A 26,087-nucleotide genomic window follows, 5' to 3' on the forward strand; every position below is an offset into this window, starting at 1 on the left:
TTGAAAACGCAAACCAAATCTTACCAGTAAATCCAACCTGGCACATACAACTGAATGAAGATGGTCCCTCGATGCACGTGCCCCCATGCTTGCAAGGGTTTGGTAGACAGAATTTCCCATACTCACACCTACGTCCTCTATAGTCACCCACACACTTGCATATAAACTCATTTGGTACACCAATAACATTTTCACACACACCTATAATGGAAAAGAAGTATACCAAGTATGATACATAGTAGAACCTTTCTTAGCATCACCTGTATTCAGCATCCACTTGAGTCAAGCAGTGAGTTAGTTTTAAAAAATTTCAGTTTGTCTTATGCAACTTTGAGCAGCTAGATGGCTGGCTGCTTAATTTCCTGTTAAATCCAATGCATAACTTTATATTTCCTATTGACCATAATACAGTCTTTCAGCAACAGAACACGGCATGAAATTCTGCTCATTTTAACAAATACTATATGAAAATGTATAACTAAATTCTAATACAAACACCAATGCTGAACGTCCATTTTATTTGTTATTCAAAGAAAGGTGCAATTAATCAAATATGTTTTTAATTATATGTCTATTTTTAAAGAAAAACTATATGCCAGTAAGCCAATATGAAAATTTATTCAAAGAAATTCGATTTCATATTTTCTCTTTAGTAACTTTCCTATTTTTCAAACAATGCGTAGTGTAGCTTTAATACTGCAAGTATACTCACCATTGTTAAGGCAAGGTTGTCTAAGACATGGCTGAGTGTCTATTTCACATTTGGCACCACGGTAACGATCACTACTACACCTACAGATGTACGAGTTCTTTCCCGTTGTCTCACACTGTCCACCATTCATACATGGGAATGTACTACAGATATCTGAAAAAAAGGTTTTAAAAACTTCATTCCATAAATGAATCTCTGCAAGCTATAGCCCATGTAAACTATCACCGATACATGCTTTTCTAAGAGAATACAAATTCATGGATTTCAAATTGCAAAGAAAAATGGAAAATTTCCCTCGCTGGGATTTAATTCTATGGAATGAAGCAAACATGAAATCCACAAAATTAGATTTCACAATACTGTCGTAGAAATTTCTTTTGTAATTTGTTTGAATTTCTCATGTAGCAATAACCCGTTTTCTTTATAAAACTTTTAATATTATCATTTTTTATATGTGCAAAAATCTCAATATCTTCAATTTCTATTTTACAGTGTACATCCCTTTACACTGATGAGATACTTACTATTTCCATTGATGGCAAAGTCTGCATCCCTGCAAGAGAACTCAACTTTCTCAAAGTCTTGGGACAGGGCCACAGCGTTACTGCCGGAGACCGGTAATCTGACATTATAGATCCTGATATCTTCAATACAGCCGCGGAACCCCTTACGAATATCAATATAGCCATTTGCATACATTTCAACTTCTGCACCAAAGTAAACATCGCTTGTATCGAGGTTTAGTACATCATTGGTTCCTGGAGCACTCGTCAAGGAGGAAAACTGTCCATCGAGGAAAATGGCCGCCTCTTTTCCATGGCGTTCCACCATGATAGTGTGCCACTTGCCGTCGCTGACATGATTGGGTAGAAGTACCAGGCCTTCCCCGCTCCCACAGTCAAAACGATACTGGACCATTCCATTCACAAGCTAGAAAGGAAAGATATACACAAATTACTACTGCGAAAATCACATAATGCAAAAAATATGAAATAAACAATATAAAAATAGGCATGCCAATTTTATATAATCAGCATTTATAATGAATTCTACCTATTTATCAAACAAAAAATACATACTTTTTTAAAAGGTATATTAGCGATATTAACAGTTACAAAATCCTTACAAATTACTTCCTCACAAACTCAATCAAACCGAGACAGTTATTATTTTTCTTGGCTGCATTCTTAGCTTCCAAAGATCTTCTTATAGATTAATGAGCCGCGCCATGAGAAAATCAACATAGTGGCTTTGCGACCAGCGTGGATCCAGACCAGCCTGCCCATCCGCGCAGACTGGTCAGGATCCACGCTGTTCGCCAATAGTTTCTCTAATTGCAATAGGTTTTGAAAGCGAACAGCATGGATCCTGATCAGACTGCGCGGATGCGCAGGCTGGTCTGGATCCATGCTGGTCGCAAAGCCACTATGTTGGTTTTCCCATGGCAAGGCTCAATTTTATTTTCTTCTTCCTAACATTAACCTTCAAAAATATCAATATCAAATTTCTAAATTTGGAAAATAAAATACCTCAAGAATACTGTAGTCTACTCTTCCCTTCGCAAACATTATACTGGCAGTTTCCTTGATAGTCTTTATCCTCAATGACAGACTGAGCCGGCGATCAATCGGGTCCACTAGCTTCCACTTGGCATAACTGTTCCCAGAGAATGTGATCGGAGAATCTCCTACTAATGCAGAGAAACATACACTTAAGCAGGGAAAAAAGAACTGTTGCTTAAACTGGTCATACCTAGTTCAAACCCAGGTAGGGGGTAATGGCATTGCACACAAGCATTTTAAAAAATCTTTAGTAAAAGTTCAAAAACAAATGTCTGTTTCTATTCATAAAATGTGCTTAGTTAATTTCTAGCAATAAATTACAAAACTGTCGCACATTCAAAATGAAACATATCTATAAACATGGAAGTAACATTTTCAACACAGTATCAGTTTTACCTCGTGGGCAGTTTGTATTGTCACATTTATTGTCCAGATCCTTCTCACAGTGTCTGCCCGTCCTTCCTTGGGGACATAAACACTGATACCCATGTACAGGATGAGAAGTGCACACTTTGTACGTAGGACATGGGTTCTGGTCACAGCTGGTAGGGTTTGGCAGACAATTGTCTCCTATAAAAGTAGTAAATTTAAATAGAATATCATTCTTGTTCTAATATTTGGTCCCATTTTAATTAAACATTATTAATTTTCTACTTGTTAGTATAATAAAACTTTTTCTAAGAAAATCCAAGAATTATTGGAAATGGAGTCAATGCATTTGAATATTATCATTCAAAATTCCATGTAATAATTCTAGAATGCTTACCAATATTGCCGTTTGGACACTCGCACTCGTACGTGTATCTATGTTTTGCTGCAACAAAGCTTCCTCCATCCATCATGACTGGAACCAGACTGTCCTTATCAAACTCTACAAATCCCACACACTCCCCACCTTCACACATGTCCTTTTCACAAACATCGGAGAAAATTTTCATAATTTTGACCGACATGGCCTCCTCTAGTTCAGAAACTGAGCGTGTAACTTTTCTCTTCAGTCTCTCCCTCGGAATATATTCACCGCTTCTGCTGACCGCAAAAAGGATATCAAGGTTCGAGTTGGTCTCCCTGCGTGACCTACTGGCCACTTCAAATGAGTTCTGGGACTTTTGTATGTTGATGATTTCAATATCCCTCGTCCTTACACCTAATTCCCTTTTTAGTACCCTCTGAAAGTCTCGCTTGTAATTTTTCACGAACTCCTCTGCATCCACATTACTAAGCTGTATTGTGACGGCATTTGCGATCATTTCAGCTGTAATCGATGTAACCTCGACATTTACTGTTCCATAAGATGTATATTTCCCATCTGTTACACTGACGTTGATCATATAATTTCCCGAATCTAGACCAGCGAAAGCAAGAACTCTTCCATCCAATTTGTCGATATCGAATAAGTGACGATTATCTGAAACTACCTCGTACTCCAGAGTATCAAATTTATCACCATCGACAGCTTTCACAACGCCAATAACGCCACCTGGGAATTCATCTAGGTATGAATTAATGGATACTGCCATGTTCGAAACCTCAGGTGAAAATGTACTTTCCTCAATAACGCTGACTTCAACTTTTACGTCAGAATACATTGCCGGCGTGCCATTATCATAGACTCTTACGATCAGTTCGTAATCAGCAGTCACTTGTCGATTCAGATTTCTAGCGATACAAAGTTGTCCTTCATCATGGACTTGAAACTTCCCTTCTCCGTCACCCTCAGTGATGTCAAACGTAAAAGGTGCACCATTAGGGTCAAGGTCATCATCTGTGACCTCAAACTTCAAAATGCACGACGTTACTCCTTTGTCCTCCTTCAATTATAAAATAGATTGTTACAGTAATGATACATAAGCTAGACATAAGAAACACCAGTCACGAAATTATTATGTATGGTGCTCACTCAATGACTTAAATTTTGATCTTCCACCAAAACAAGCACATATAAAATACAGTCTGTCTCTATGTACCAATGAGATCACATTTTCTTTCCTTGAAGTAATCTGCATAATATTTTTCAAAACTACTTCTAAATGTTTCTAAATATTTACTTCTCTTTTTCATCTCCAACCAACCAAACAAATACCTATATAGAGATATGAGCTGCATCATATACATATATACCAATGGCATCACATATTTCTTTCCTTGATACAAGCTATACATACTCATTTCCTACTGTAATTTTTTTATATACATTACAAGCTGCATTCTATTTTTCCTACTGTAAAGCTTTTACATTTTTATTAACTTACCACTTGTTATAAAATTTTCAGTGTCTTACATTATCATCATTTTTAGTATGATATACTAATTTAAGTAAAGACATAATTTGTATAAAAGTTTGTGCTGAAATATTCAAATCTAAAACACATACAACAATTCAAAGCATTTGAAAAAAATAAAAACTTCAAATCATTCAAAACTTAAAATGAAAACACATACAAGCAAATGTCATCAACCTAAAAGAAGCTCAAATGCTGAATAAGAATATATTCAAATTACAGCAGAGAAAAATTACAATATATATGACATATGATCTTTTGGAGTGTTTGGTCAGTACATGTATATAATTTTCATCATGTCTAATTTTCCACAGGCAGTTCAATACAGAGGACGTTTTAAGTATTCCATGCATTTTACTTGCATTTTATACATGCAAATTTACTTGCATTTTTGTTTTGCATACAATTTTACTTGCATTTGCATACAAATTTACTTGCATTTTTTGCATATGAATTTACTTGCACACAAATTTACTAGCATTGTTTTGCATACGGATTTACTTGCATTGTTTTGCATACAATTTTACTTGCATTGTACAAATCAACTTATATTTCATACAATTTGTATATAATATCAAAATGTTTCCTAACATAAATTCCCTATTGGTAAATGATATGCTATGTCATGCAGTAACTGTCTTTGCATTTCACTTTATTTTTGAATTTTTCAATAAAATAATCCACTACACATGCATACATAATTTATATACAATTAAATGTCAGTCCACATGTACCAAGTTTAGTGCAAATCTAAAATATCATGTGTAACCCAGTCTAATATTGTGACAAATGTACCAGACTACAAATGGTCTTTATAGCAGGGTGATTGAAATTCAGGAGTAGGCTTAACGTAAGGTTTGTCTGTACTTGCAACTATTTTTGTCTCAAGTCCTACATAGAACCACATTTTAATTACAATTTTCTTTTATGTATAATTATGAACGTTTAAATCTCAGACCTCTAGACCATTAACATGTGTATGTTCAGAGTGTGAAAAAAGAGAAAACTTTTAAAAAGATAAGATGTGAACTTTGAAAGTAGAAATGAAATAGTTCTCTAGTGTGTAATAAAACTTGGTATGTATTAAGACTTACAAAATGTGACATGGTCAATGTTGTTATCAAGCTTGGCATTTTTTAATATATGCACTGAGGTAACAAGTGACAGAGTATGGATTTCCATCAAACTTGGCCAGGATATGTTTTGGTAAAGTTAGATTTCTGCACTGTTATCAAAATTGGTATTATTAAGATTACAAACATTTTTAGGGTTGTATCAACTTGGAACAAACGATTTAAAGTTCAATTTCAAGTAATGTCACCAAACTTGGTATGTATGTGTTTTCAGAGTGAAAACTTTGTGACCGTTAACAAACTTGGGGTGTATGTGGTTTCATCAAGGATGAAATTTCTTGGAGTGAGATCAAACTTGGCATGTATGCATTTTTAAAATGGGACTGTTATCAAACTTGGCATGTATGTGATTTGATAATGGGAATGCTATCAAACTTCACATGTATGTGATTTGATTTGATATTGGGACAGATATCAAACTTGGCATGTATGTGATTTGATTTTGGGACAGTTATCAAACTTGGCATATTATGTGGTTTCATAATGAGAGAAACCTCCTGGGATTGTTATCAAACTGGGTATGTTTTTGTTGTCTGTCATGCAGGACAATACGTAAAAAGTATAAGCAACATTCGTTGGTACTTACTGACAGGAGCGAATTCATCTATGAATTGTTATGTATAAAGTTAATCAACTTCAGTAATTAAATTTAATTAAAGCAAACAAAATACCAGCCCTGCAATTACTTTAAGTAACGAAATAACTTTGAATATGTGATAAAGTCTTTGTCACTTAAATTTTAAAAAACAACTATTATTAAAGCCAAAAAAGTAAGAAAATTAATTCCCATGGCCAAAAAATTACTACCATCAGCATTTTAAACTTCGCTACTTATGAAAAATTAAGACTGATTTCGAAAAAAATTAAAATTGCTATAGTATAGCTAAACTATACTCTACATTTATTAGAAGATACCAGTAAAGAGGCATACCTGTACAAATACTGTGTAATTCTCCTCAGTAAACATTGGTGGCGAGTCATTAGCATCAAGGACCTCGATGTTCACAACAGTTTCTGCCGTCAGGTGATAGTTCACAGCTTTCACATGCAGTGCGTAAGAGGCAATCTAAAAATATTAACAAAATTTTACTTTCAAATATCTGCTTAAATTTTAGATAAAAGTGAAGAAAAGTATTACAGATCACTATAGTCCTTAAACTGAGATTTGATCTCGGAGCATAGTTTGTTTTTTTCCAAAAAAGGTGTGCAAGATCCTACAAGTATGGACAATGTTAAGGTAAAAAATCTTTCGGAAAGATCAAGTATTGTAAATTCTCTTACTGTTTCCCGATCTAGATGATTTCGGACTACAATGGTACCATCTGAGGGATGTATATCAAACATTCGGAACTGATCGCCCGATATTATACTGTAGTTAGATGCCTTGTTACGTGGATCACTGTCCAAGTCCGACGATATAACCTGAAATCCAGAGAGAAATAGATATGACAGGTTGAATTAAAATACAACAGCAAATAAATAAATTTTCATATTACCGAAATAGACAAAAAAAAAATACATACTTTGGGTTTTCCTTATATTGTTTGTAAAGAAAAACTCTCTGGTAATATGGTGGGTAAGTGGTACAGAGTCTAACTCCACCAAATAGGTTGTGGGTTCAATTCCCTGTAACAGTGGAATTTGACAATGTTCTTTACAATCCCCAATGAAGGTGAATGTAACAGTCAGGAAGCTGCCACCGAGTGTACATTTGTAGTGAAGATAAACTGCTATAACTTTCTCTACAAATGGTGTAAAATAAATAGGTAAAACTAAACTAATATTTCCGTACGGCTGATTATCTTTAACTAAGTCAGTATCTTAACTATTTCACAGAATTTTTAAACACAGCGTTATAAAATTAAATCTTACATACCTGTATAACCTTTGACCCGATCTTTGCATCTTCTCTGATTTTAGCAGTGTACAATTTCTGCAAAAATACTGGTGGATTGTCATTAACGTCTGTGACATTGATCTGAACATAGGCAGTGTTACTAAGCGGCACCTCTCCATGGTCCTGGGCGCGAACTGTCAGCACATAGCCTGGTACCGTCTCGTGATTCAACACACCTGCAGTTCTGATAACACCTGAAAGAGAGCATTGCATATTGTATTTCTAAGAAAACAGACAACATAAAAGAAACACTGTTTATAAGAAAAAACTCGTAAAAGGCTACTTTTCATTGAAATTGTGGTGGTGTCACTTCACAAAATTTAATGAAATTCATTCATACTGTAATTTTAGCATTCATCATACATGAATATATGTCCCTACTAAACAGCCACTTTTGTGAAAGCCATAAAATTCATTTCACAGTATTTATTAAGCTGATACTACTAACGCTTTAAGGTGAATTAGCACATCCATTTAGCGTTAAAGTTTACTTTAAAGTCTACACTGTACAGAAAATGTAATAATAGTACCTGTATCTGGATCAACAGTGAACTTGTCTTTATCATTGCCAGCCTGGATATAATAAGAAATCTTGGCATTTATCCCAGTGTCCTTGCTGGTTGCTAGGATACTGGTTACTGATTGTCCAATCACAGCGTTTTCTGGAATCGATGCCCAATATGTCGTCTGCTCAAATTCTGGTGGATTGTCATTAATGTCAAGGACGTTTATTTCAAGGTCAATCTCGCTTGACATTTGTGGTTTACCCTGAAATAAACATTCAAGCCTTTTAACAGAAACCCATTCATATATGACTCTTCACAGAAGAAAAATAGCATAATGTTCTCAAAAATGTGTATTCATAATGGTTATGTAATAGATTCAATGTATGTTTTATTTGCTCATGGAGTTTAGGCTGTAAGACTCTGTTACTTTTTCTTGCATACAATATTTGAGCCATGCCATGAGAAAACCAACATAGTGGGTATGCGACCAGCATGGATCCAGACCAGCCTGCACATCCACGCAGTCTGGTCAGGATCCATGCTGTTCGCTAATAGTTTCTCCAATTCCAATATGCTTTAAAAGCGAACAGCATGGAGCCTGACCAGACTGCGCAGATGTGCAGGCTGGTCTGGATCCATGCTGGTCGCATACCCACTATGTTGGTTTTCTCATGGCATGGCTCATTTTACAAATGCTAGAAAAATATACTTTCCTCTTAGCAGAGAATTTATGCATGCATTTGTAACTGTTGTTCATTACGACATCATTCACAGTACAAGCATCGTTCTACATCCTGATATAAAAGACATGTTTTACCCAAGTCGATGAACAGACTGGAAATTCATGAACCATTTTAAGGCAAGAAACCTTTCCTAAAACTTTCTAATCCAACATAGAAAACTTACTCTGTCCTTAGCTACCACAGTAACCCTGTGTGTAGGAGTTGTCTCCCTGTCAAGCTCTTTAGCCAGCTGGAGTAATCCGCTCTTCTCATTGATCATGAACATACCGCCTGGGTTTGTCTTCAGTGAGTACATCACTTGTCGATTTATACCTACATAGTCAAAAGTAATATTACCTGACATGCAATTTTCTCATGAAAGTTCAAATCATTTGCTCCTTGCCACTCTTAGAATATATAATTCTCTCATGTCAGTAAACTGACGTAAATTAATTATAAGATATCAATTATGTCAGTTTGGTTAAATACAAAGTTTAAGAGATGACAAATCAAGAACTTGTGTTTATAAAAAGAATATGAACTATAAGAAAATCACTTATGAACATGCAAATTGATTCAAATTTCTTAAGTTTTCAAAATCTGTCATTTTTTTATTTCTTCTGCACAATTTAAGCAACCTGTATAACGCACTTACCAAAATCAGCATCTGTTGCAAACACTCTGTACACTAGTGTATTAAGTGCAGCTCCCTCACTGATGGGGATTGGACCCTGTACAGGGGCAAACACCGGGCTGTTATCATTGACATCACTCAGCTTAATGGTCACATCCATCGTACACGACTTGCGGCCACTGTCAACAGCTTTAGCTATAAGATGGTATGTATCAATGGTTTCCCTGTCCAGATCAACAGCAGCTGTCAAAGCACCTGTAAATATAATTAGAAATTTATACAAATCAAATTAACTGGTGTTGTAATATAACAAGATAGGTGTTCGCCACCATGTCCAGTATTGTCATATCATATCAGACTTCTGCATTAGATTTAAGCATCATTGTTTTCCGAAAGAAACTTTTAGAGTAACTCCTAAGTTTCGTAGTATCTATTAGCTTTAAGTGTGCATAAGCTGAAAAAGACTTACTTGACTATATGTCAGAACGAAAATAAGTCCTATTTTAATGGTATTGTTATAATACACACGTGAAAATTGTCACTAAACACCTATACACAGAAATGTTTGTACCAGAGTTTGGTTCTAGGGAGAAATGTTCAGAATGGTCTCCTTTGAGTTCGTAATGCAGAAAGCCATACTCGTCAGCATCTGTAGCCTTTAACCTCAAAATTACCCAAGATGGTTGCACGTCTTCACTGACAATTTCCGAGTACTGCAGCTGAAAGTGCATTAATATTTTTGTTTAGTTCTATTGATAATGAATATATTTTATGAAAAAGCACCAAAAACTGTTTGTTAACATAGATCTGCTGATTTTGACTGAACATTTCTAAAATATTTAACAGCAAATATAAGAAATTATCACTGCAAATTAAGAATGATAAACTTCAAAAAAAAAGAAATCAGTGAATGTTATTAAAAATAATTTTAGATATCTTCACAGCAGAAATGTTTTAAACACCATGTTTAAGAGTATACTCAATCACTACCATATACATCAAGAAAAATGCACTGCTGATAAGCCAGTATACCTTAATTTTTGCTCTGTATGTAAGTTCATTTACGGCAATACATACCTTTTCGCAAACTGGACTATTATCATTGGCATCTAGAATATCGACAGTCACCGTTGCCGTGGAAACAAAGCCACCATCAGTCGCTGCAACTACAAGGTGGTATCTTGGTACCATCTCTCTGTCTAATGGACGATTTACAAAAATGTCTCCATTTTTGCGGACCTTGAATTTACCTTCGGGGTCCCCATCAATAATATAGAACTGGGTTTCAGTGTTTGGGCCAATATCTTTGTCAATAGTTGTTAAAGTCATTAAAATAGTTCCCTGATAGGCGTCTTCATTCACAGCAGCCTGGTAATAGGAACGTGTAAATAATGGCGGATTATCATTATGATCCATGACCTTGACCTGTACGATGGTGAAATTCTGAAGAGCATCTGCTAAGTTCTCACTGTCCTTGACCCAAACTGTCAGGTTGTACAAATCTTGTTGTTCTCTATCCAAGGGAGACAACAAAGTTATCACTCCTGTCACTGAGTCAATACTGAATTGGTGAGCATATTTACGCATATCATCACCGAAACTGTATCTAAACTTTGAAGATTTGTCCAAATCATGCGCAACAACCTGAACTATGTTGATACCAGATTCTGTATTTTCAGGAACAGTAACTACATAGGGATTTGATTCAAAGTACGGATAGTTGTCATTGATGTCCATAAGCCTGATATTAACTGTCGTCTGCCTGACAAGCGGTCTGTTGCTAAGAGTTTGTGCTTGAACTGTTAAGGTGAAAGCGCTTGTAGTTTCCATGTCTAAGCCCCCAGCCACATGGATACGTCCTTGGCTATCAATACCGAACCTTGCAGGGGCATTACTGCTCTTCGTAAATCCTGGGACTATCAGGTACTCCAATGTTAGAGAGCTGACAGCCTTGACTGTTGCTATCACCGTGGAAACAGCCTCATTTTCAAGCAGGAAGAAGGAATAAGCAGACTGTGTAAAGACCGGCTGAACATTGAAATTGTCCGTGACCCACATATTGACTGGTACACTATTTTTCATTGGAGTACTACCCTGGTCACTGGCTTCAACAAAGAACTGGAACATCTCATTCACTGAAAAGGAATGGTTGAAGAATTGAACAAAGTGAAATCAAATTTATTCAGAAATATTCAAAATGACTTCAAGTTATAACTTATCAAAAAAGAACGCTAATCTAACAAAGATGTTTCACTTGTATAAATACCTGTCTTGATTAAAGAACCAAACTACTCCGAAGTCTCAAAAAAAAAAAAATACTCAAAAAGCTCAGTAAAACAGAAATGCCCCAACTGCACACCCCTTAATCCAAAACACAAGAGATGTCACTACTAAGTGACAAGCAAGCTTACTAAGAGTGAAGTTACTAAGTGACAAATGTCCTGCCTTTAGTTTTTGACATGCTGACCAGACACTGTGCCTAACAGATAGGAGAAATACAGCTGTTACTGTAATGTCTCCCTTAATACACAGTATACTCACCACAGTCTTTGAGTAACTCCAAAGTTGTGATAACTCCAGTTTCAGGGTCAATATGTAGCATCTGGGTTATCCGACTTACTGTCCCTGCAGCAAAGCTGTACGTGATCTTGCCATTCTTACCACTGTCTGCATCCTCAGCTTGAATCTGAATTGCACAAGAAAATTCTGTATGTTTGTTGGATTCAGAGACACAAGGAGATAAATTAGATCAAATCACCTTTTCCTCCAGCTTTTAAAGGTGCAGAGAAACTCCTGGTGCCCCTTTGGACACAGTTTATGGCATGAGCAGGTATCAGGATAGAACCACAGATATTCCGTAAGCCAGTCCAATGGCTTCCTCACATGAAGAATTTTATGCCCAAATTGAGGTCCGAGGGGCAAGTGATCCGAAGTCAGAGACCTTAACTACTTGGCAACACAGACTTCTAAAAGTGCTACATGAAAACATAAAATTCAATTCTCTTAATCAATGTGTTGCCCTTTGTATTTCAATATCATCTGCATCATGCCTACCGGTATACTGGTATTTTTACAAAAATAAATCTATCTAAAATTGTAACCCATATACAATTACCACCAAGGCAAGACTGTCCTATTTTCAGATTTACTTAATTAAATCTTCCTTTATACTGATAACTATAATACTATAAACAGGCAGTTCAAACAACAAATGCCTACCTTCATAACTGTAGAGTTGATCGGTGTTGTATCTAGTAATGATGACTTGTATTCCTGTGCTAGGAATTGTGGGACATTGTCGTTTTGGTCGGTTATAGAGATGTGTAACTTTGTGAAGGCCATACGTCCGCCATTATCTGTTGCTGCTATGGGAACATTGAACACTGACTGGTGCTCTCGATCCAACACTTGCACAGAAAATACCTCTCCTGGAAAATAAACAGACTTGACCCTTTCAACATGCTCCATAGTCTAGCAAAGACAGAACAGTATGCAATATAAAATATGACAACTATATTTCTAAATACAAAGAAAAGTAAGTCAACATGATTTGTTCAATTTCATAAAAAATCAACAAACTCGTTATTTGTAGTTAAAAGACCAAACAAAATTTAAGAAACAGACTTACACCTATAATGCTATATTCTTGATTGGTTTAACATACAAGTATATCGAAGGCATCAAAACTACACATACCAGAATCCGCGTCAACTCTGAAGAACTGCTGCATCTCTTCGCTTGGTATGGAATATGAAATCATTCCATAATTTCCTGCATCATCATCTACAGCTGTTACCTGCGTCACTAACGTCCCTTCACCATAATTTTCTGGAAACTCGGCCACGTAAATACTCTGCTTAAATCTTGGAGAATGAATATTACTGTTCTGCACTTTGATACTAACACGGGCAAAGTTGGTAAAGACGCCATCTGTGACAGATATGTTGAGTTCATAGACACGATAAAACTCTGGCTTCCGTTGTTTTGACAGAATAATGATGCCTTTGTCCTCGTCCATCTGGAATGTGTGCTGATCATTCCCGCCAATTATGGCATACCTCAGTAATCCGGCACTGCTTGTATCTGGGTCAGTAGCAGAAACCTTGGTAACCAGTTGACCCCTATCACCTTGATCGGTAATTATGCAGTGATATGACGCTTGGTCAAAAACTGGAGCGTTATCATTTAGGTCGGAAATTTTCACCTTTACAAGTGCTGTACTGCTTAACGGCAGCTGACCACCGTCTGTTGCTTCAACCAAAAAACTGTACTCAGACCGTCTCTCTCGATCAAGAAATTTCTTAGTTGTTATGAGACCAGTCTCAGAGTCTACTGTAAACCAGTCAACTTCTCTACTTCCCTTTTTGTCAGTGATAAGTGAATAATGAACCAGTCCATTCAGTCCAGATTCTGGGTCAGCAGCTGTTACCTCAAGAACAGATGCACCAATTGAGGCCGCTTCAGAAACTGTTACTTCATACAATTCCTTCGCAAAGACAGGAGGAAAGTTGTTTATATCCTGAAAAAGTAAAGACATCATTTCTATAAAAAAAAAATACAAACTGTTTTGAAACTTTTGAAGTTCAAACACAATGGATAAAGTTACGTCAAAAACTTCTGATGCATTTTGGTGAAATTTGAAAACTCAAACTCTGTGCTTCAGATCACCTGCTTATATTTAGGTCATAAATTTGGGGCCACATTTTCACAATAAATTCTGGAACCAAGTAACAAGCTACATTTAATTTTTCGAAAAGCTCTAAATTTTCAAGTTAGCTTTACCTCTTTTGGTAGCCCTAAAAGACTTTATCATTATCTTATCGTAAAAATACACATTTCTCAAGGTCAAGGTCTCACCTGTACTGTTACTATGACAACAGCGGTTGTTGATAGACCAGATTTGACCTCTACTGCTTGTACCGTGAGATTGTAAGTCTGTATGGAGTTATATTCTATAAATCCCCTCACAGTAACCAAACCTGTGAAAAAAAAAATCAATTTATGTAAATATGTAATATCATAAAAGAATTCTTTGTAAGAGTGTACCTTTACAACTTATTTTAGAAGCAGTCACCTTCTTATATCAATTGGACAAGAACAGGTTCTTTCCACGCATTTCTCTAAAATAAAACAGAACTGAAACTCTCAAAAGAACTAAGAGTGAAATCGCCTTAAATCTCATGATAACCAAAGAGACCTAGTATAACACTTTATTCACACTTTATACTTTCATTTTAAGCATTTGATAAATCAATATGAGTGGCACATGACTTTGTGTATTTCGTTTGCCTAATGCAATAACATCCAAACAGGATTATGTTGGGTTATTCATGTATAATTCACAGTTTAGTTTTTAAGATTTATCCCCCTTTAACTAAAAAAACTATTGATGAAGCAACAAACATAATACTTTGACATACAAGAAATGGCTTTTTGAGTTCTTCTCATTAACAGAAGAAAGTGGCACTTGCAAAACTATTATATAGAAACATCTGATGTTTTTTTTTTCAATAATATAAGAAGGTGACTGAGAAAAGGGAGAGAAAATGCTGGAGTAAAAGAAAACCTACAGAACTTGGTAAAAAGGCTACATTCAGCTATTTTTTTTTTCTAAAAATCTTCAATTTTTTTTAAATAAGTTATTTTCCTTGGGCAATTAGTTTCCTCTAAAATTCTAAACTTTTCTTTCCCATCATTTCTATATATGTTAGAAAAATGAATTACTTCTACAAGAGAAAGGAGAAAAATGTGATACTATCACAGAATTACAGTAGAGTTAGTAGATAATTACATTTCTAGAGTATATTGCAGAAAAAAAATAAAGTATTTAAAACAAAATTCACTGTTCTAGAGTAATATTCATCTAATACCTATAATGTCAGAATTAGAAATTCCCTTCAATACCAAAACTAAAAATTCCCTGTGGCACCAAATAGAATCATAGCGTGAAACATTCACCAGAATGAAAACAAAGATTGTTTGATGTAACAGTGCGTAACACTGAAAAACTCCTAAACCAGGAATCTTAGTGTCTCAACTTCTCTTTAAAAAAATTTAAAATGTGAAGTTTCTCCTTAAGAATGTTTTAAAATATGAGGTTCCTCCTTAAAATGTTTTGACATGTGAGGCTTCCCCTTAAAAATGTTTTAAAATATGAGGTTCCTCCTTAAAATGTTTTGACATGTGAGGCTTCCCCTTAAAAATGTTTTAAAATATGAGGTTCCTCCTTAAAATGTTTTGACATGTGAGACTCCACCTTAAAAATGTTTAAAATAGGTGCCGTTTTTAGCATTATTTTAGATAGTAGAACATACATGTGAGCCACTTGGACAACTTCTTAAGATGGTGGAATACAATTTGTAGGACTTAATTCCATAGCACTGAGGGGCCACCTACTCAAAGTCAGTAACCTTAAAAGCCACTCAGCCAAAGAGACCCCCAAAAAAAAGACATATAGTGCCCCTAAAAGTTTCTTTTCAGGCATGTATAGGCATGTAGGTAGAACCAAAGACCTTCCACAAGCAAGCTGGATGGCTTCCTTGCATGAAAAATTTCTACATAAATTCCGAGATTTCAAGCCCTTGATGGGGAGGAGCCTTTTAGGAAGAAAAAGTTGGAAAACAACAAGATGCAGTATGATATGCCTTCGAGAAAACATTAGAGAATACTAAAGCAGTAACAGCTGAAGTTAGAGAAAGCTGTAGAAAATATTGATATAGTAAAATATCACAATGCAAAAAACAAAATTCTGTGTAAGTAAGTTACCAGCCATTTCAAAAACAAAACAAATATCAGCAAAAGAAACAAGTCAAAACATAAATAATGTCATAAAAACATAATAAGTGACATAGCTGTAATGTTTGTCAAAATGTTTATGAAAATCTGTGTAAGTAACTGAACGGCCAAAAAAAAAATAGAAGTCCTGTTACTTTTAAAAATAAGAGCAGTAATAACAAGGTAACTTCATGCAGGCTGTTTGGTTTGCACTAATTTTTTGACTTACTACGTACAGCTATGTCGCAGAAAGGTACCAATACCAGCTATGCATAAAAGTCCATACACACCCTTACGTCAAAGTCAAAGTGGGAATATACAAATTTATATAAAGTACATTTCTGGCGATTATATTTAATATAGTTACAGTCTTAGGGAATAATTATATGAAACAAATTACAAGATTCTTTTTACATATAAAGTAAGTTCATCTTCTTTCAGTCAAGAGTTTTCAAAGTATCTAAAATTTAAACAAAATGGTATTTTAATATACCAAGTTTCAAGATCCTTCAAAATTTTGAAGGGTTACGTATCCGTATTAGATCTGAAAATTTTCACTTGACAAAATTTATCCTGTCTGACTCTGTCAAGCAATCTGTTTGTCATTTCATTATCAGTTTATTAAGGGCTCTAGCTTATCAAAAGATACACAGCAAGGCAGGCAAACTCTTCCCTTCCCAACATGCACAAGTCGTGCTGCACGTGAAAAAGGATGAGCAAAACATAAAAAGGTAACACATCAATGAAGCTAACGTCCTTGGCACAGCTAGCAATATACTTGATCAAATAAAACAAGTATCGGAGAAAAACTCACTGATTTGAACCATCATAGCTAAATACACAAAGTATAAACTTTTTTTACTCCACAAAGGCAATAAATAATACCTTAATGTGGAAGATTGTTTACGTCTGACAGTTAATTAGGCACGAAAGTGAAATATTGTTATCATTATTACAATATTATATATGTATTTTGCCCATCTATGAAGAACAAAATATTTATATAACATTTTTGCTGGTTAATATCAATAAATCCTGCTGAGGAAGAAAAAAGATACAAACATTATTACTTGCAATAAATCCTGATGGCCATTTTATAACTATCGTAGCATATTAAAAGTGCATATACAGTCATGTATTTGCCAGACAACAGAAAGATGTACTCTTCAAGCCAAAAGCAGAGCAACACTAGAGAACCAATCTTTTTGATAACATAGATCCAATATCATAAAACAAATTTTTATAAATCCAGTCTATTAAAACCACAGCATTTGATTGGCTGTTTCTTAATGCAAATTTGAAATTGACCAATGGCAAGGTTGCATTCAAAGACTGGTCCCCAAATTCAGTTTAAGAATGAGTATGTATTTTTCCTATACTCAAAACCATCTATTAATACAAATGAAATTGCGAGACAGATCAATTGCCCAAATTTACACTCAGGGAATTAAATTATCTCGTCTTCCTTTTTTGTTTAATTGATGAAGGTTACACAATGGCTTAATAAACAAGCTTAATTACAACCAGGAGAGAAAATAACCCTTCTAAACTTTAAATACCATTTCACAACAAAGTAATCAAATTAACTCTTGAGAAATTAGAGCTTCACAACCAATTCAACCAAATAATTTATGTCCCAGAAGCCACTTTGTTTCGAACGTTCAATTCCTGTTTAAAGAGGCATGCTGCAGACGTATATCAAATGTTTGTTAAGTAAGACACTAGACTTTCATTTGTTAGAAACCATTTATGAAAAAGAAATTTTATGAGAATGAAGGAGTTCTAGAGAGTACATTTTTCACAAATACTAGTGTAATCTGAAAACAAAATGAAGAAAAAGTGTGTCCACTTTTAACGCGAAGTTAACAAAGTTATAGGTCATGTGGCAAATTTACACCATTTAATAGCGGAGGAAAACCAAAGGTATTCTTGAACGGATGGGAACATGGGTAGAACCACTGACCTTTTTTCAGCAAACTTGATAGCTTCCTCACATGAAGGAATTTCACAGCCAAAGCAAGGTACAGAAATCAACTGTGGTGTGAGGCAAGTGTGTCAAAGTCAGCGACCATAACCAACTTGGCTATAGATGTCCCACTGTCAGTCACACAGAAAAAATGGTGCTGTTATATTTCAGATAGTTGTACATATTACAACTCACTCCAAATAATTGAGCCGTGCCATGAGAAAACCAACATAGTGGGTTTGCTACCAGCATGGATCCAGACCAGCCTGCGCAGATGCGCAGGCTGGTCTGGATCCATGCTGGTCGCAAACCCACTATGTTGGTTTTCTCATGGCACGGCTCAAATATATCTCATTAATCAATGTTACCAATGTTACTGTTTCAAAGATTTTGATAGTGCGATATACAACTGGAAACCTGCCTTTTTAAATGCCTCGCTAATTTAAATTTCACTTTGGAGCAGGAAGCATAAAAATATCCGTTTCCAACCACTGTTTTTTTTTTTCATCTTACAGGAAGCAAAGTCAAAAATAAGGTTGAATTCAGTCAATTATGTAAGTTATCTCCCTTACTACCCCAAGAACCCAAAGTGACAATTAGTATGACAAAAATATATAATATATATGCTAGTCAGGAACAAAATATTATGAGCATTGAAACAAACAAATATTTTCCACCATGTTTTTTTTTAGTAATTTGTGAAATATATATATATATATAGGAAAGCGCCCTGTGACATGAATTTTAGCTTCAGTGACATGATATAGTATACTGATAGGCCTTGCAAAAATGGCAAACTTTTACAGTATGTTTTTAATATTTGTATGAGAGAACTTTTTTAATATCTTTGTATACTTTGAACTACAAAAGATTTTATCATGCAAAATGCGAGAGTAAATCATATTTATGAAGCATGTTGTGTGTTAAAACTGTTTTGAGAATCATCTCTCTGAATCAGTAAAAGTTTGCCTTATTTGAGAAAGCCATCAGTAAATGTTGTTTTTTTTTTTTTGCAAGCATCAAGCATTTTTTTATATACTCACATGGACCATGTACATCCATGGCTTTATAAAAAGACCACACAAAAAATATTGGGGAAAATCAAAAAATGTGTTCAATACAAAATAGTACACATCAAATATAGCAAAATGAACCACTTCTCTGTCACTTTTTTTTTTTTTTTTTTTTTTTTTTTTTTTTACTGGATTGTAGAATTTATGATTTTTTCGCCCATTACAGTCATATTGAGAATAAAACACTTATACTGAAGGACCTCAAAATGTAAGTTGATTTCTAACAAATCCAACAAATTTTAATACTCTGAATATTCTATTACTTCTGGACACTGCTTTGATACTAATGGTTTGTATACAGAAGGCGTTTCTGGACCATTTTACCATGGCATAGCCCAAATGATGTTATTCAAATGAAAGAAATGTGGTTCATTTTTAACAAGCTATTAAATTTTGTAATTGAAAATATTACAGAATTATATACAACATGTCAAACCAATGTGTCTTAAAATAAAAACATTTTATTATAAGGTGATAATTACATCATAAACAAGCAAAAATGAAAAGTTACAAAATGACGATACTGATGTCTTATCAAATTTTCAGTTAAAAAATCTTGTTATAAAGATGTGCGAGAACTGTGTGCAAAAGATCTGCTTAATCTATGGTGTTGAAAAGACGTGCTAAAATTTGTGACAATTTCGAAGACAATATGTCAGAAATACAAAGAAGGATGGTAAGTGAATTTATCGCTAATTCCATACATTTTACTGTAAGCTAATCACACGTTATCACATTTTAACCAATTTACTTAAATTTTCTTGCCTATACGTAACTTGTTTACATACAAGAACGAAGGTATATTAGTTAAAACAATCATGTTAAAAGGAAATAAAATGAACCACTCGACATACCCAACCACCAAACATTAGATTAGAAAGTTTTAAGTTAAATTATTTTCGGTGCTTAAATTCGTCAAACATAGAAAATAGATTGCAGCCCAACACCATACTTCATCGACCCGGTGTAAAAACACTCTGCCTACAATTGCATAACTTCGGCAGAATTTTTTGCACCGGATGATAACATCATTCAAATATAATAGCATTCCATGATACATTTGTTTTTGTTAAACGTTAAAAGTTTCATGTTTTTGCTGAAAAAGAGCATAAAAACTTTCAAATGAATGATAACACTGCTTCTTTCCTGACTTCAAGGACATCCATAATCATATTACTCCAACCAAACTCATTCTGCGCTTGAAATGTTTTTTAAAGTGAAAAAATTGTACAAAATGATCTTTTAACGAAATTATTTTGGCATAAAATAAAAGAAGACAGATCACTTCTGAATAATTCTGCAGTAAATTTTTTTATAGCAGGTGTTATTGCTCTTAATAAATTAGATTATTTTCAAATAAAAGGAAAAAAACAAGTTTCGAAAAATTAAACACACAAAATTCACTCTACACAACAATATCCAACACCAAAAAAATTACGGTATATAAAAATAATAAAATTGGTCAATTATTATTTGCATTTGAAATAAAACTTTTTGAGAAGCATAATATTATTGACTGTGAAACTAAACCTACCGATATTAAAATCGACGTCAAAGTCCCCATAACGATCACCATCTATAATCGTGTAGATCAATTTATCTTCCGTCGGACTATTAGCGGTCATGCTAGCAACTGAGGAGCCGACTGGATAATGTTCGGGTATGGTAGCACGGTATACTTGCTGGTCAAACACTGGGTAATTCTTGCTAATAACTGTTATTTTTACTGTTGTCTCAGAACTGTGGGATGGTGAGCCTAAAATATACAAAGATCGAAAACATAGTAACATTAATCAATCATGGGATATAATTAAAAACTAACAAGCTGAAACGGTTACAGAATGTGCGCAAAATGAACCTCATATCTTTCTTTCACTTGCACAGTTTTCCACATCGAGTGGAATTACTGTTATTTTAAAAAATTATATGCCTTAAAATGTTTTCTTGCAAGTTAAAATGAGAAATATATAATGCCCTTGACAGTTTCTGTTGCAGCAGCAAAGTTCAAGAGCCTTGACATTGGTACATATTAACTGAGAAGTTAAAATCATTTCAGGTGATAAGCTATGAAAGAAAAGACTGGTTTCATAATTACTAAATGTTTCTTTAACATGCAGAATGGAATTGTGCAAACAGCGGCCTTCTTGATGTGTAGTATACAGGCATCAATTCTTTTTATGTTAATAAGTAATTATAAAATTTTTTTTTTAAAAACTCTGCCCCCTTGCACAGCTTTTCAAATGAATTCTTAAAGACCATTATTAATTTTTGACTGTCTCAAATTTACCTCCGTCTGCTGCAGCTACAGACAGTACAATTTCCTTGCCAATGTCTGCAGTGGTCAAAGTTCTGAACACGCTTATCTTTCCTGTTTTTGGGTCAACTGCGAACCTGTCATCAAGGTCACCACGACCTTTCACACTGTAAGTCACACGACCAAACTGGCCAGCATCTCTGTCAATTGCTGTCACCTATTATCAATATATAATATATGTCCATTACAGTTAGTTTAATCTTTTTGGATTACATACACATCTTAATTAGGGGAAATAAGCTTTTTATGACGAATTATCAAGCATTATGGGGGTGATTATACTTTTTTTGAGCAGTTACTTCCCTTTGATTAATAATCAGATTTGTGCAGCTCCTGTTAAAATTTAACACGCTTTTTCGCATGTTAAGCTAAACTTATTTAGCAGTTTTCAGTCAAGCATTGCAGTTTGCTTCCCAAAGACAGTCACATACGTTTTTCTCCCCCCTACAGTGATGTAGCGAAAATAACAATTTGCCAGCAAACTCATTAAAAAAAATTATATAATGATAAATAAGGTGGCATTCCTATACAAGGAAATGCATTTCATCGTTACAGTCTGCTCATTTTTGGTTTCTGAAACGTAATCTACTACCACGACCTTGAATTATCATTAGGAACAACACGGGAAGAAAACAAACTCATTTCAATAACACAGACAAACCTGTTTAACAACATGTCCAAGAACCGAGTCATGTACCAGGACAGCATGATACGGCTGGTGGACAAACACTGGGTCATTGTCATTTTCATCCTCCACTGTGACCTTGACCAATGCATGTGCCCTCTGCAGTCCTTGTGCAGTTTCTCCTCGAACCTAAAATTACATTTTTTCCATTTATTGAAACATTCATGATATCTTCACTTTGGACATGATAAATATCTTCACTTTGGACATGATATAACATATTAAACATCTTCCATGCAGAGCTGTTTTGTGCAGCAAATAACCATCTAATGAATATATAAAAAAAACTCTAATTATGTCTTGGTGATGGGCTATTCATCTTGTGCAAATTAAATTAACTAGGGGGTCAAGCTGTGCATTAAGCCAAAACAAAAAAAAGGTACAAAAAGAAAATTGAAAATGTAACACATTTATTATCGACTTTTTAGGGGGAAAAAAGTAAGTAAAAAGTAATCAAGAATTTAACAAATTTGTAATTTATGATTTTTTGCCATTAACTATACTCACCTCTACAACTAGATTGTAGATGTTGACTTCTTCTCTGTCAAATGCAACACCTGTGGTTGTGACAACACCTGAAGTAAAGCCGATTTCAAATTTGTTGCGGCCATTGAGTAAACTGTATGAGAACTGCTGATTCAAGCCTCGGTTTTCCACCTGAACTACTGTGAGAGTGTCCAGTATTGCATGGTTCTCCATAACTCTTGCTTCATACACTTCATGAGTAAATGTGAAAGGACTGCTTGTTGGTTGCGATACCGATACAAATACGTCAGTTGCCGTTTTGAAAATGCCGTCTTCAACTTGAACTTTGAGCTTGTATTTGTCAGCCATGTTAGATTCATTGACAATGTAAATAGACCCAGTGTCTTTGTCTATCCTGAATCTATGATCATCGTTTCCTTCAATTATAGAATATTTCAGTTTTGAGTTGACTCCAGTATCTTCATCATAAGCATCAGCAGTAATGACAATGACATCTTTGTACGTCGGCAGCAACACTTCAGCGCTATAACTATCTTCCGAGAACTTTGGTGGGGTATCGTTAACATCATTAATGTATAAAATGACTTTGGCGGGAAACTTTGTCCTCTGCTGCGGCTTTCCCATATCCCAGACTTCTACGGAAAACTCAATTTTGTTCATCTCTTCATGGTCGAATTCTGATACAGTTCTTATTGCACCAGTATTGGGATCGATGGTAATGTAGCTCTTGGCATAGTCATCTCTTATTTCATAAATCAGTACAGCATTCAGACCAGAGTCCTTATCAGTGGCGAGAATGACTAGTGGTTCACCAGTGGCATTTAGAACAATAGTACCAGCTTTGGCAGATTCAGTTACATTTCCAATGTACTCTTCCTGAATAAACTCTGGGGCATTGTCATTTTCATCGATAATGTGAATATGCAAATTTGTCTCGGCTGATGAGTGTATAATACTTGTAGCTTTGATCGTAAGGTTGAAGGTCTCATCAGTTTCATAATCCACAGACTTCTTTGTATAAACAACACCGGAGTTCGGATTTATTGCAAATATGCCTTTCTCATTCCCGGCAACAATAGTATAGATGACACTTGATCGGCAGTTGGCAGTGATAGTGTAAACATTCGTAAACCATGGTTGGTTTTCGTGCAGCTCAGCCATGTATTCAAGGTTGTCAAATTTTGGGGGAGCGTTGTCGGAAATAGTAACATCAATGATGACAGTTGCTGTATTAGACATTGGGTTGTCTCCCCTATCAGTTGCCATGACAACTAACTCATAATGAGGCTTGTTGTTTCTATCTAGTTCCTTAGCAACAGTAACTGTCCCGAGCATGCTGTCAATAGAGAAGACACTGCCAACATTTCCTGAAAGTAGATAAACGAAAGACTGTTAACCCTACCCTGCTAAAATTTGATAATGAATTTGTCCATCTTTCAATTTGGACAGTACCATTAACTGTGAAAAGGGGTGCTTACCAAAAAGATACTGACTGAATGGTGGACAGTGCAGACCATGATCAGACTGCTTGATCTTGGTCTGCACTGGTCGCAAAGGCAGAATCACTTGCCACCAGCAGGGTAAGGGTTAATTTCATGTCTGCTAAACCCCATGTCCGTCCACACTCAAAGCCGACGCACTACCACTAGGCTACCGAGCCGGGTCACCTCAACTAAAACAACATGAAGAAGTCATCTTCATTTCTTATTACTCTCCCATACACCTTACTGCACTGATTCAATAAAAGTTTTGATGTTCAGCCAAAAATAAAAAACATATTTATATAAATTGCTGAAATCTTAAAAACATATACTATCTCCGTGTTTGTAAAAAAAAATAAAATCATTTACCATTTCAGCTACACTTGTCAAAGCTTTCATCATAACTGTACGTCTTTAATGTGTACATATATCAAGTTATCATCAAAGCTAGAAATATTGTCAAAAGCCGAGACTGATGTTTTTTTAGGTCTTTTTTTGTTGAAAGATTAAGGCTTTAACATTAGAGGATTGTGTATGATGTATACCAGTACATAGATAATACTTCAAAGTGAAGCTACCCTTTGTAATTGATGATAATTATTTATCCGATAACATTGAGAAGAGAAAACACCGAGAAGAAATTGTCTGTATCTATACACACCAACCATGAAATTAATACATTAACAAATAAAGAATATGAAGTCAAAAACAAGCATTTTTAACCCTTACCATGCTGGACACGATTGATTCTGCCTTTGCGACCAGTGTAGACCAAGATCAGCTTGCACATCCATGCAGTCTGATTATGGTCTGCACTTTTCGCTATTCAGTCAGTAAATTTTCTGTAAACACCCCTTCAAATGATAAATGGTGTAGCCCAAAATGGAAGATAGACCAGTCCATTATTGAAATTTAGCACGGTAAGGGTTAAAAACATCAATCTTTTCATCTAAGGGGGTTTTTTTGCATGTCGAGATAATGTGTTTTTCTGACATCCTCATATATGCTTACTTTCAAACAGGAACAAACTCCTGTCACAGAACTGGTAATGGTAGTAATTTCTCATATGTGCTTCCTTGGTCCACTCAAATAAAGTCCATCTTATTTTCCCATAATGATTGAATACTGTTCAATTTACATTTAAATGTTTTCTTTTTAAACTGTTCACCTCAAATTAGAGTTTAAACAGGAGTATATGGTATTAAAGCTAGTCGTTAGCGCAAAACATGGGAGTGCAAAGTCATTCAGTGTCGTTATTACTGTTTTATAAAAAAGCGAAAAGTCTGCATTAATTTTAATATTTTAGTTACATCAGCCTTGCATTATTATAATTTTGGAAAATGATCATGTCACCTGAAATTTGAGAAACGAAAAATGACCCGATTCTTACATAATATTTCAATATATGACACTCTTTTCTTTATAAAAACGAAGAAATATTTTAAATCTGTGGTATTATAACGGTTGGTCTTTATTCATATTCTGAAACATTACGTTTTTTTGGCTATTTGATATTCTTTTCATAATCTCTTTTGTTAAAGTTTAAATATCGCAATTATGCAAATGAGGCTTGATCTAAATACATTTCTTTGTTCAGTGAAATCAAAGACACTTAAATTACGCAATATGGACGTTTTCTTCAACATGATGATGTAAAAAGAATAGAATGATTGATTCATATATGCAACAATATAATCTTGCATAAAACTGATATCTCTCTTTAAAATATTACATATTGTATTTCCGCCAAGAGACCTGTTGTCTTTTCTCCACGTAATGATACAGAAATTTGACACGGCAGACAGGACGCGTTCTGCTTTTACAGATCTGAGAACAGTAGAGTTTTTCATCCTAAATGGA

The 26,087-nt window shown here is 34.9% G+C and overlaps 1 protein-coding gene across 8 annotated transcripts in view; it reads right to left on the bottom strand.

Moving 5' to 3' along the window:
* LOC123557576 (protocadherin Fat 1-like) overlaps nucleotides 1-26,087 on the bottom strand; it is a 159,277-nt gene that overhangs the window by 12,599 nt on the left and 120,591 nt on the right. For 5 of the 8 annotated variants that reach the window (XM_053543888.1, XM_053543885.1, XM_053543882.1 and 2 more), the window contains exons 10-33: nucleotides 22,768-24,113; nucleotides 22,237-22,389; nucleotides 21,549-21,732; nucleotides 20,796-21,017; nucleotides 19,232-19,252; nucleotides 14,306-14,427; nucleotides 13,145-13,967; nucleotides 12,668-12,876; nucleotides 11,990-12,134; nucleotides 10,526-11,583; nucleotides 10,020-10,167; nucleotides 9,470-9,703; nucleotides 8,999-9,147; nucleotides 8,117-8,354; nucleotides 7,566-7,780; nucleotides 6,971-7,111; nucleotides 6,621-6,755; nucleotides 6,276-6,293; nucleotides 3,041-4,085; nucleotides 2,671-2,844; nucleotides 2,242-2,402; nucleotides 1,237-1,642; nucleotides 713-865; nucleotides 25-201 (exon numbers count right to left, since the gene is read on the bottom strand). In XM_053543888.1, the coding sequence (XP_053399863.1) occupies nucleotides 25-201; nucleotides 713-865; nucleotides 1,237-1,642; nucleotides 2,242-2,402; nucleotides 2,671-2,844; nucleotides 3,041-4,085; nucleotides 6,276-6,293; nucleotides 6,621-6,755; nucleotides 6,971-7,111; nucleotides 7,566-7,780; nucleotides 8,117-8,354; nucleotides 8,999-9,147; nucleotides 9,470-9,703; nucleotides 10,020-10,167; nucleotides 10,526-11,583; nucleotides 11,990-12,134; nucleotides 12,668-12,876; nucleotides 13,145-13,967; nucleotides 14,306-14,427; nucleotides 19,232-19,252; nucleotides 20,796-21,017; nucleotides 21,549-21,732; nucleotides 22,237-22,389; nucleotides 22,768-24,113 (7,677 nt within the window). The remainder of the gene's footprint in view (nucleotides 1-24; nucleotides 202-712; nucleotides 866-1,236; nucleotides 1,643-2,241; nucleotides 2,403-2,670; nucleotides 2,845-3,040; nucleotides 4,086-6,275; nucleotides 6,294-6,620; nucleotides 6,756-6,970; nucleotides 7,112-7,565; nucleotides 7,781-8,116; nucleotides 8,355-8,998; nucleotides 9,148-9,469; nucleotides 9,704-10,019; nucleotides 10,168-10,525; nucleotides 11,584-11,989; nucleotides 12,135-12,667; nucleotides 12,877-13,144; nucleotides 13,968-14,305; nucleotides 14,428-19,231; nucleotides 19,253-20,795; nucleotides 21,018-21,548; nucleotides 21,733-22,236; nucleotides 22,390-22,767; nucleotides 24,114-26,087) is intronic. The other 3 variants (XM_053543883.1, XM_053543887.1, XM_053543886.1) reach the window with 3 other exon arrangements.

The sequence above is a fragment of the Mercenaria mercenaria genome, chromosome 5 (assembly GCF_021730395.1).
Source record: "Mercenaria mercenaria strain notata chromosome 5, MADL_Memer_1, whole genome shotgun sequence".
NCBI classification, from domain to species: Eukaryota; Metazoa; Mollusca; class Bivalvia; order Venerida; family Veneridae; genus Mercenaria; species Mercenaria mercenaria.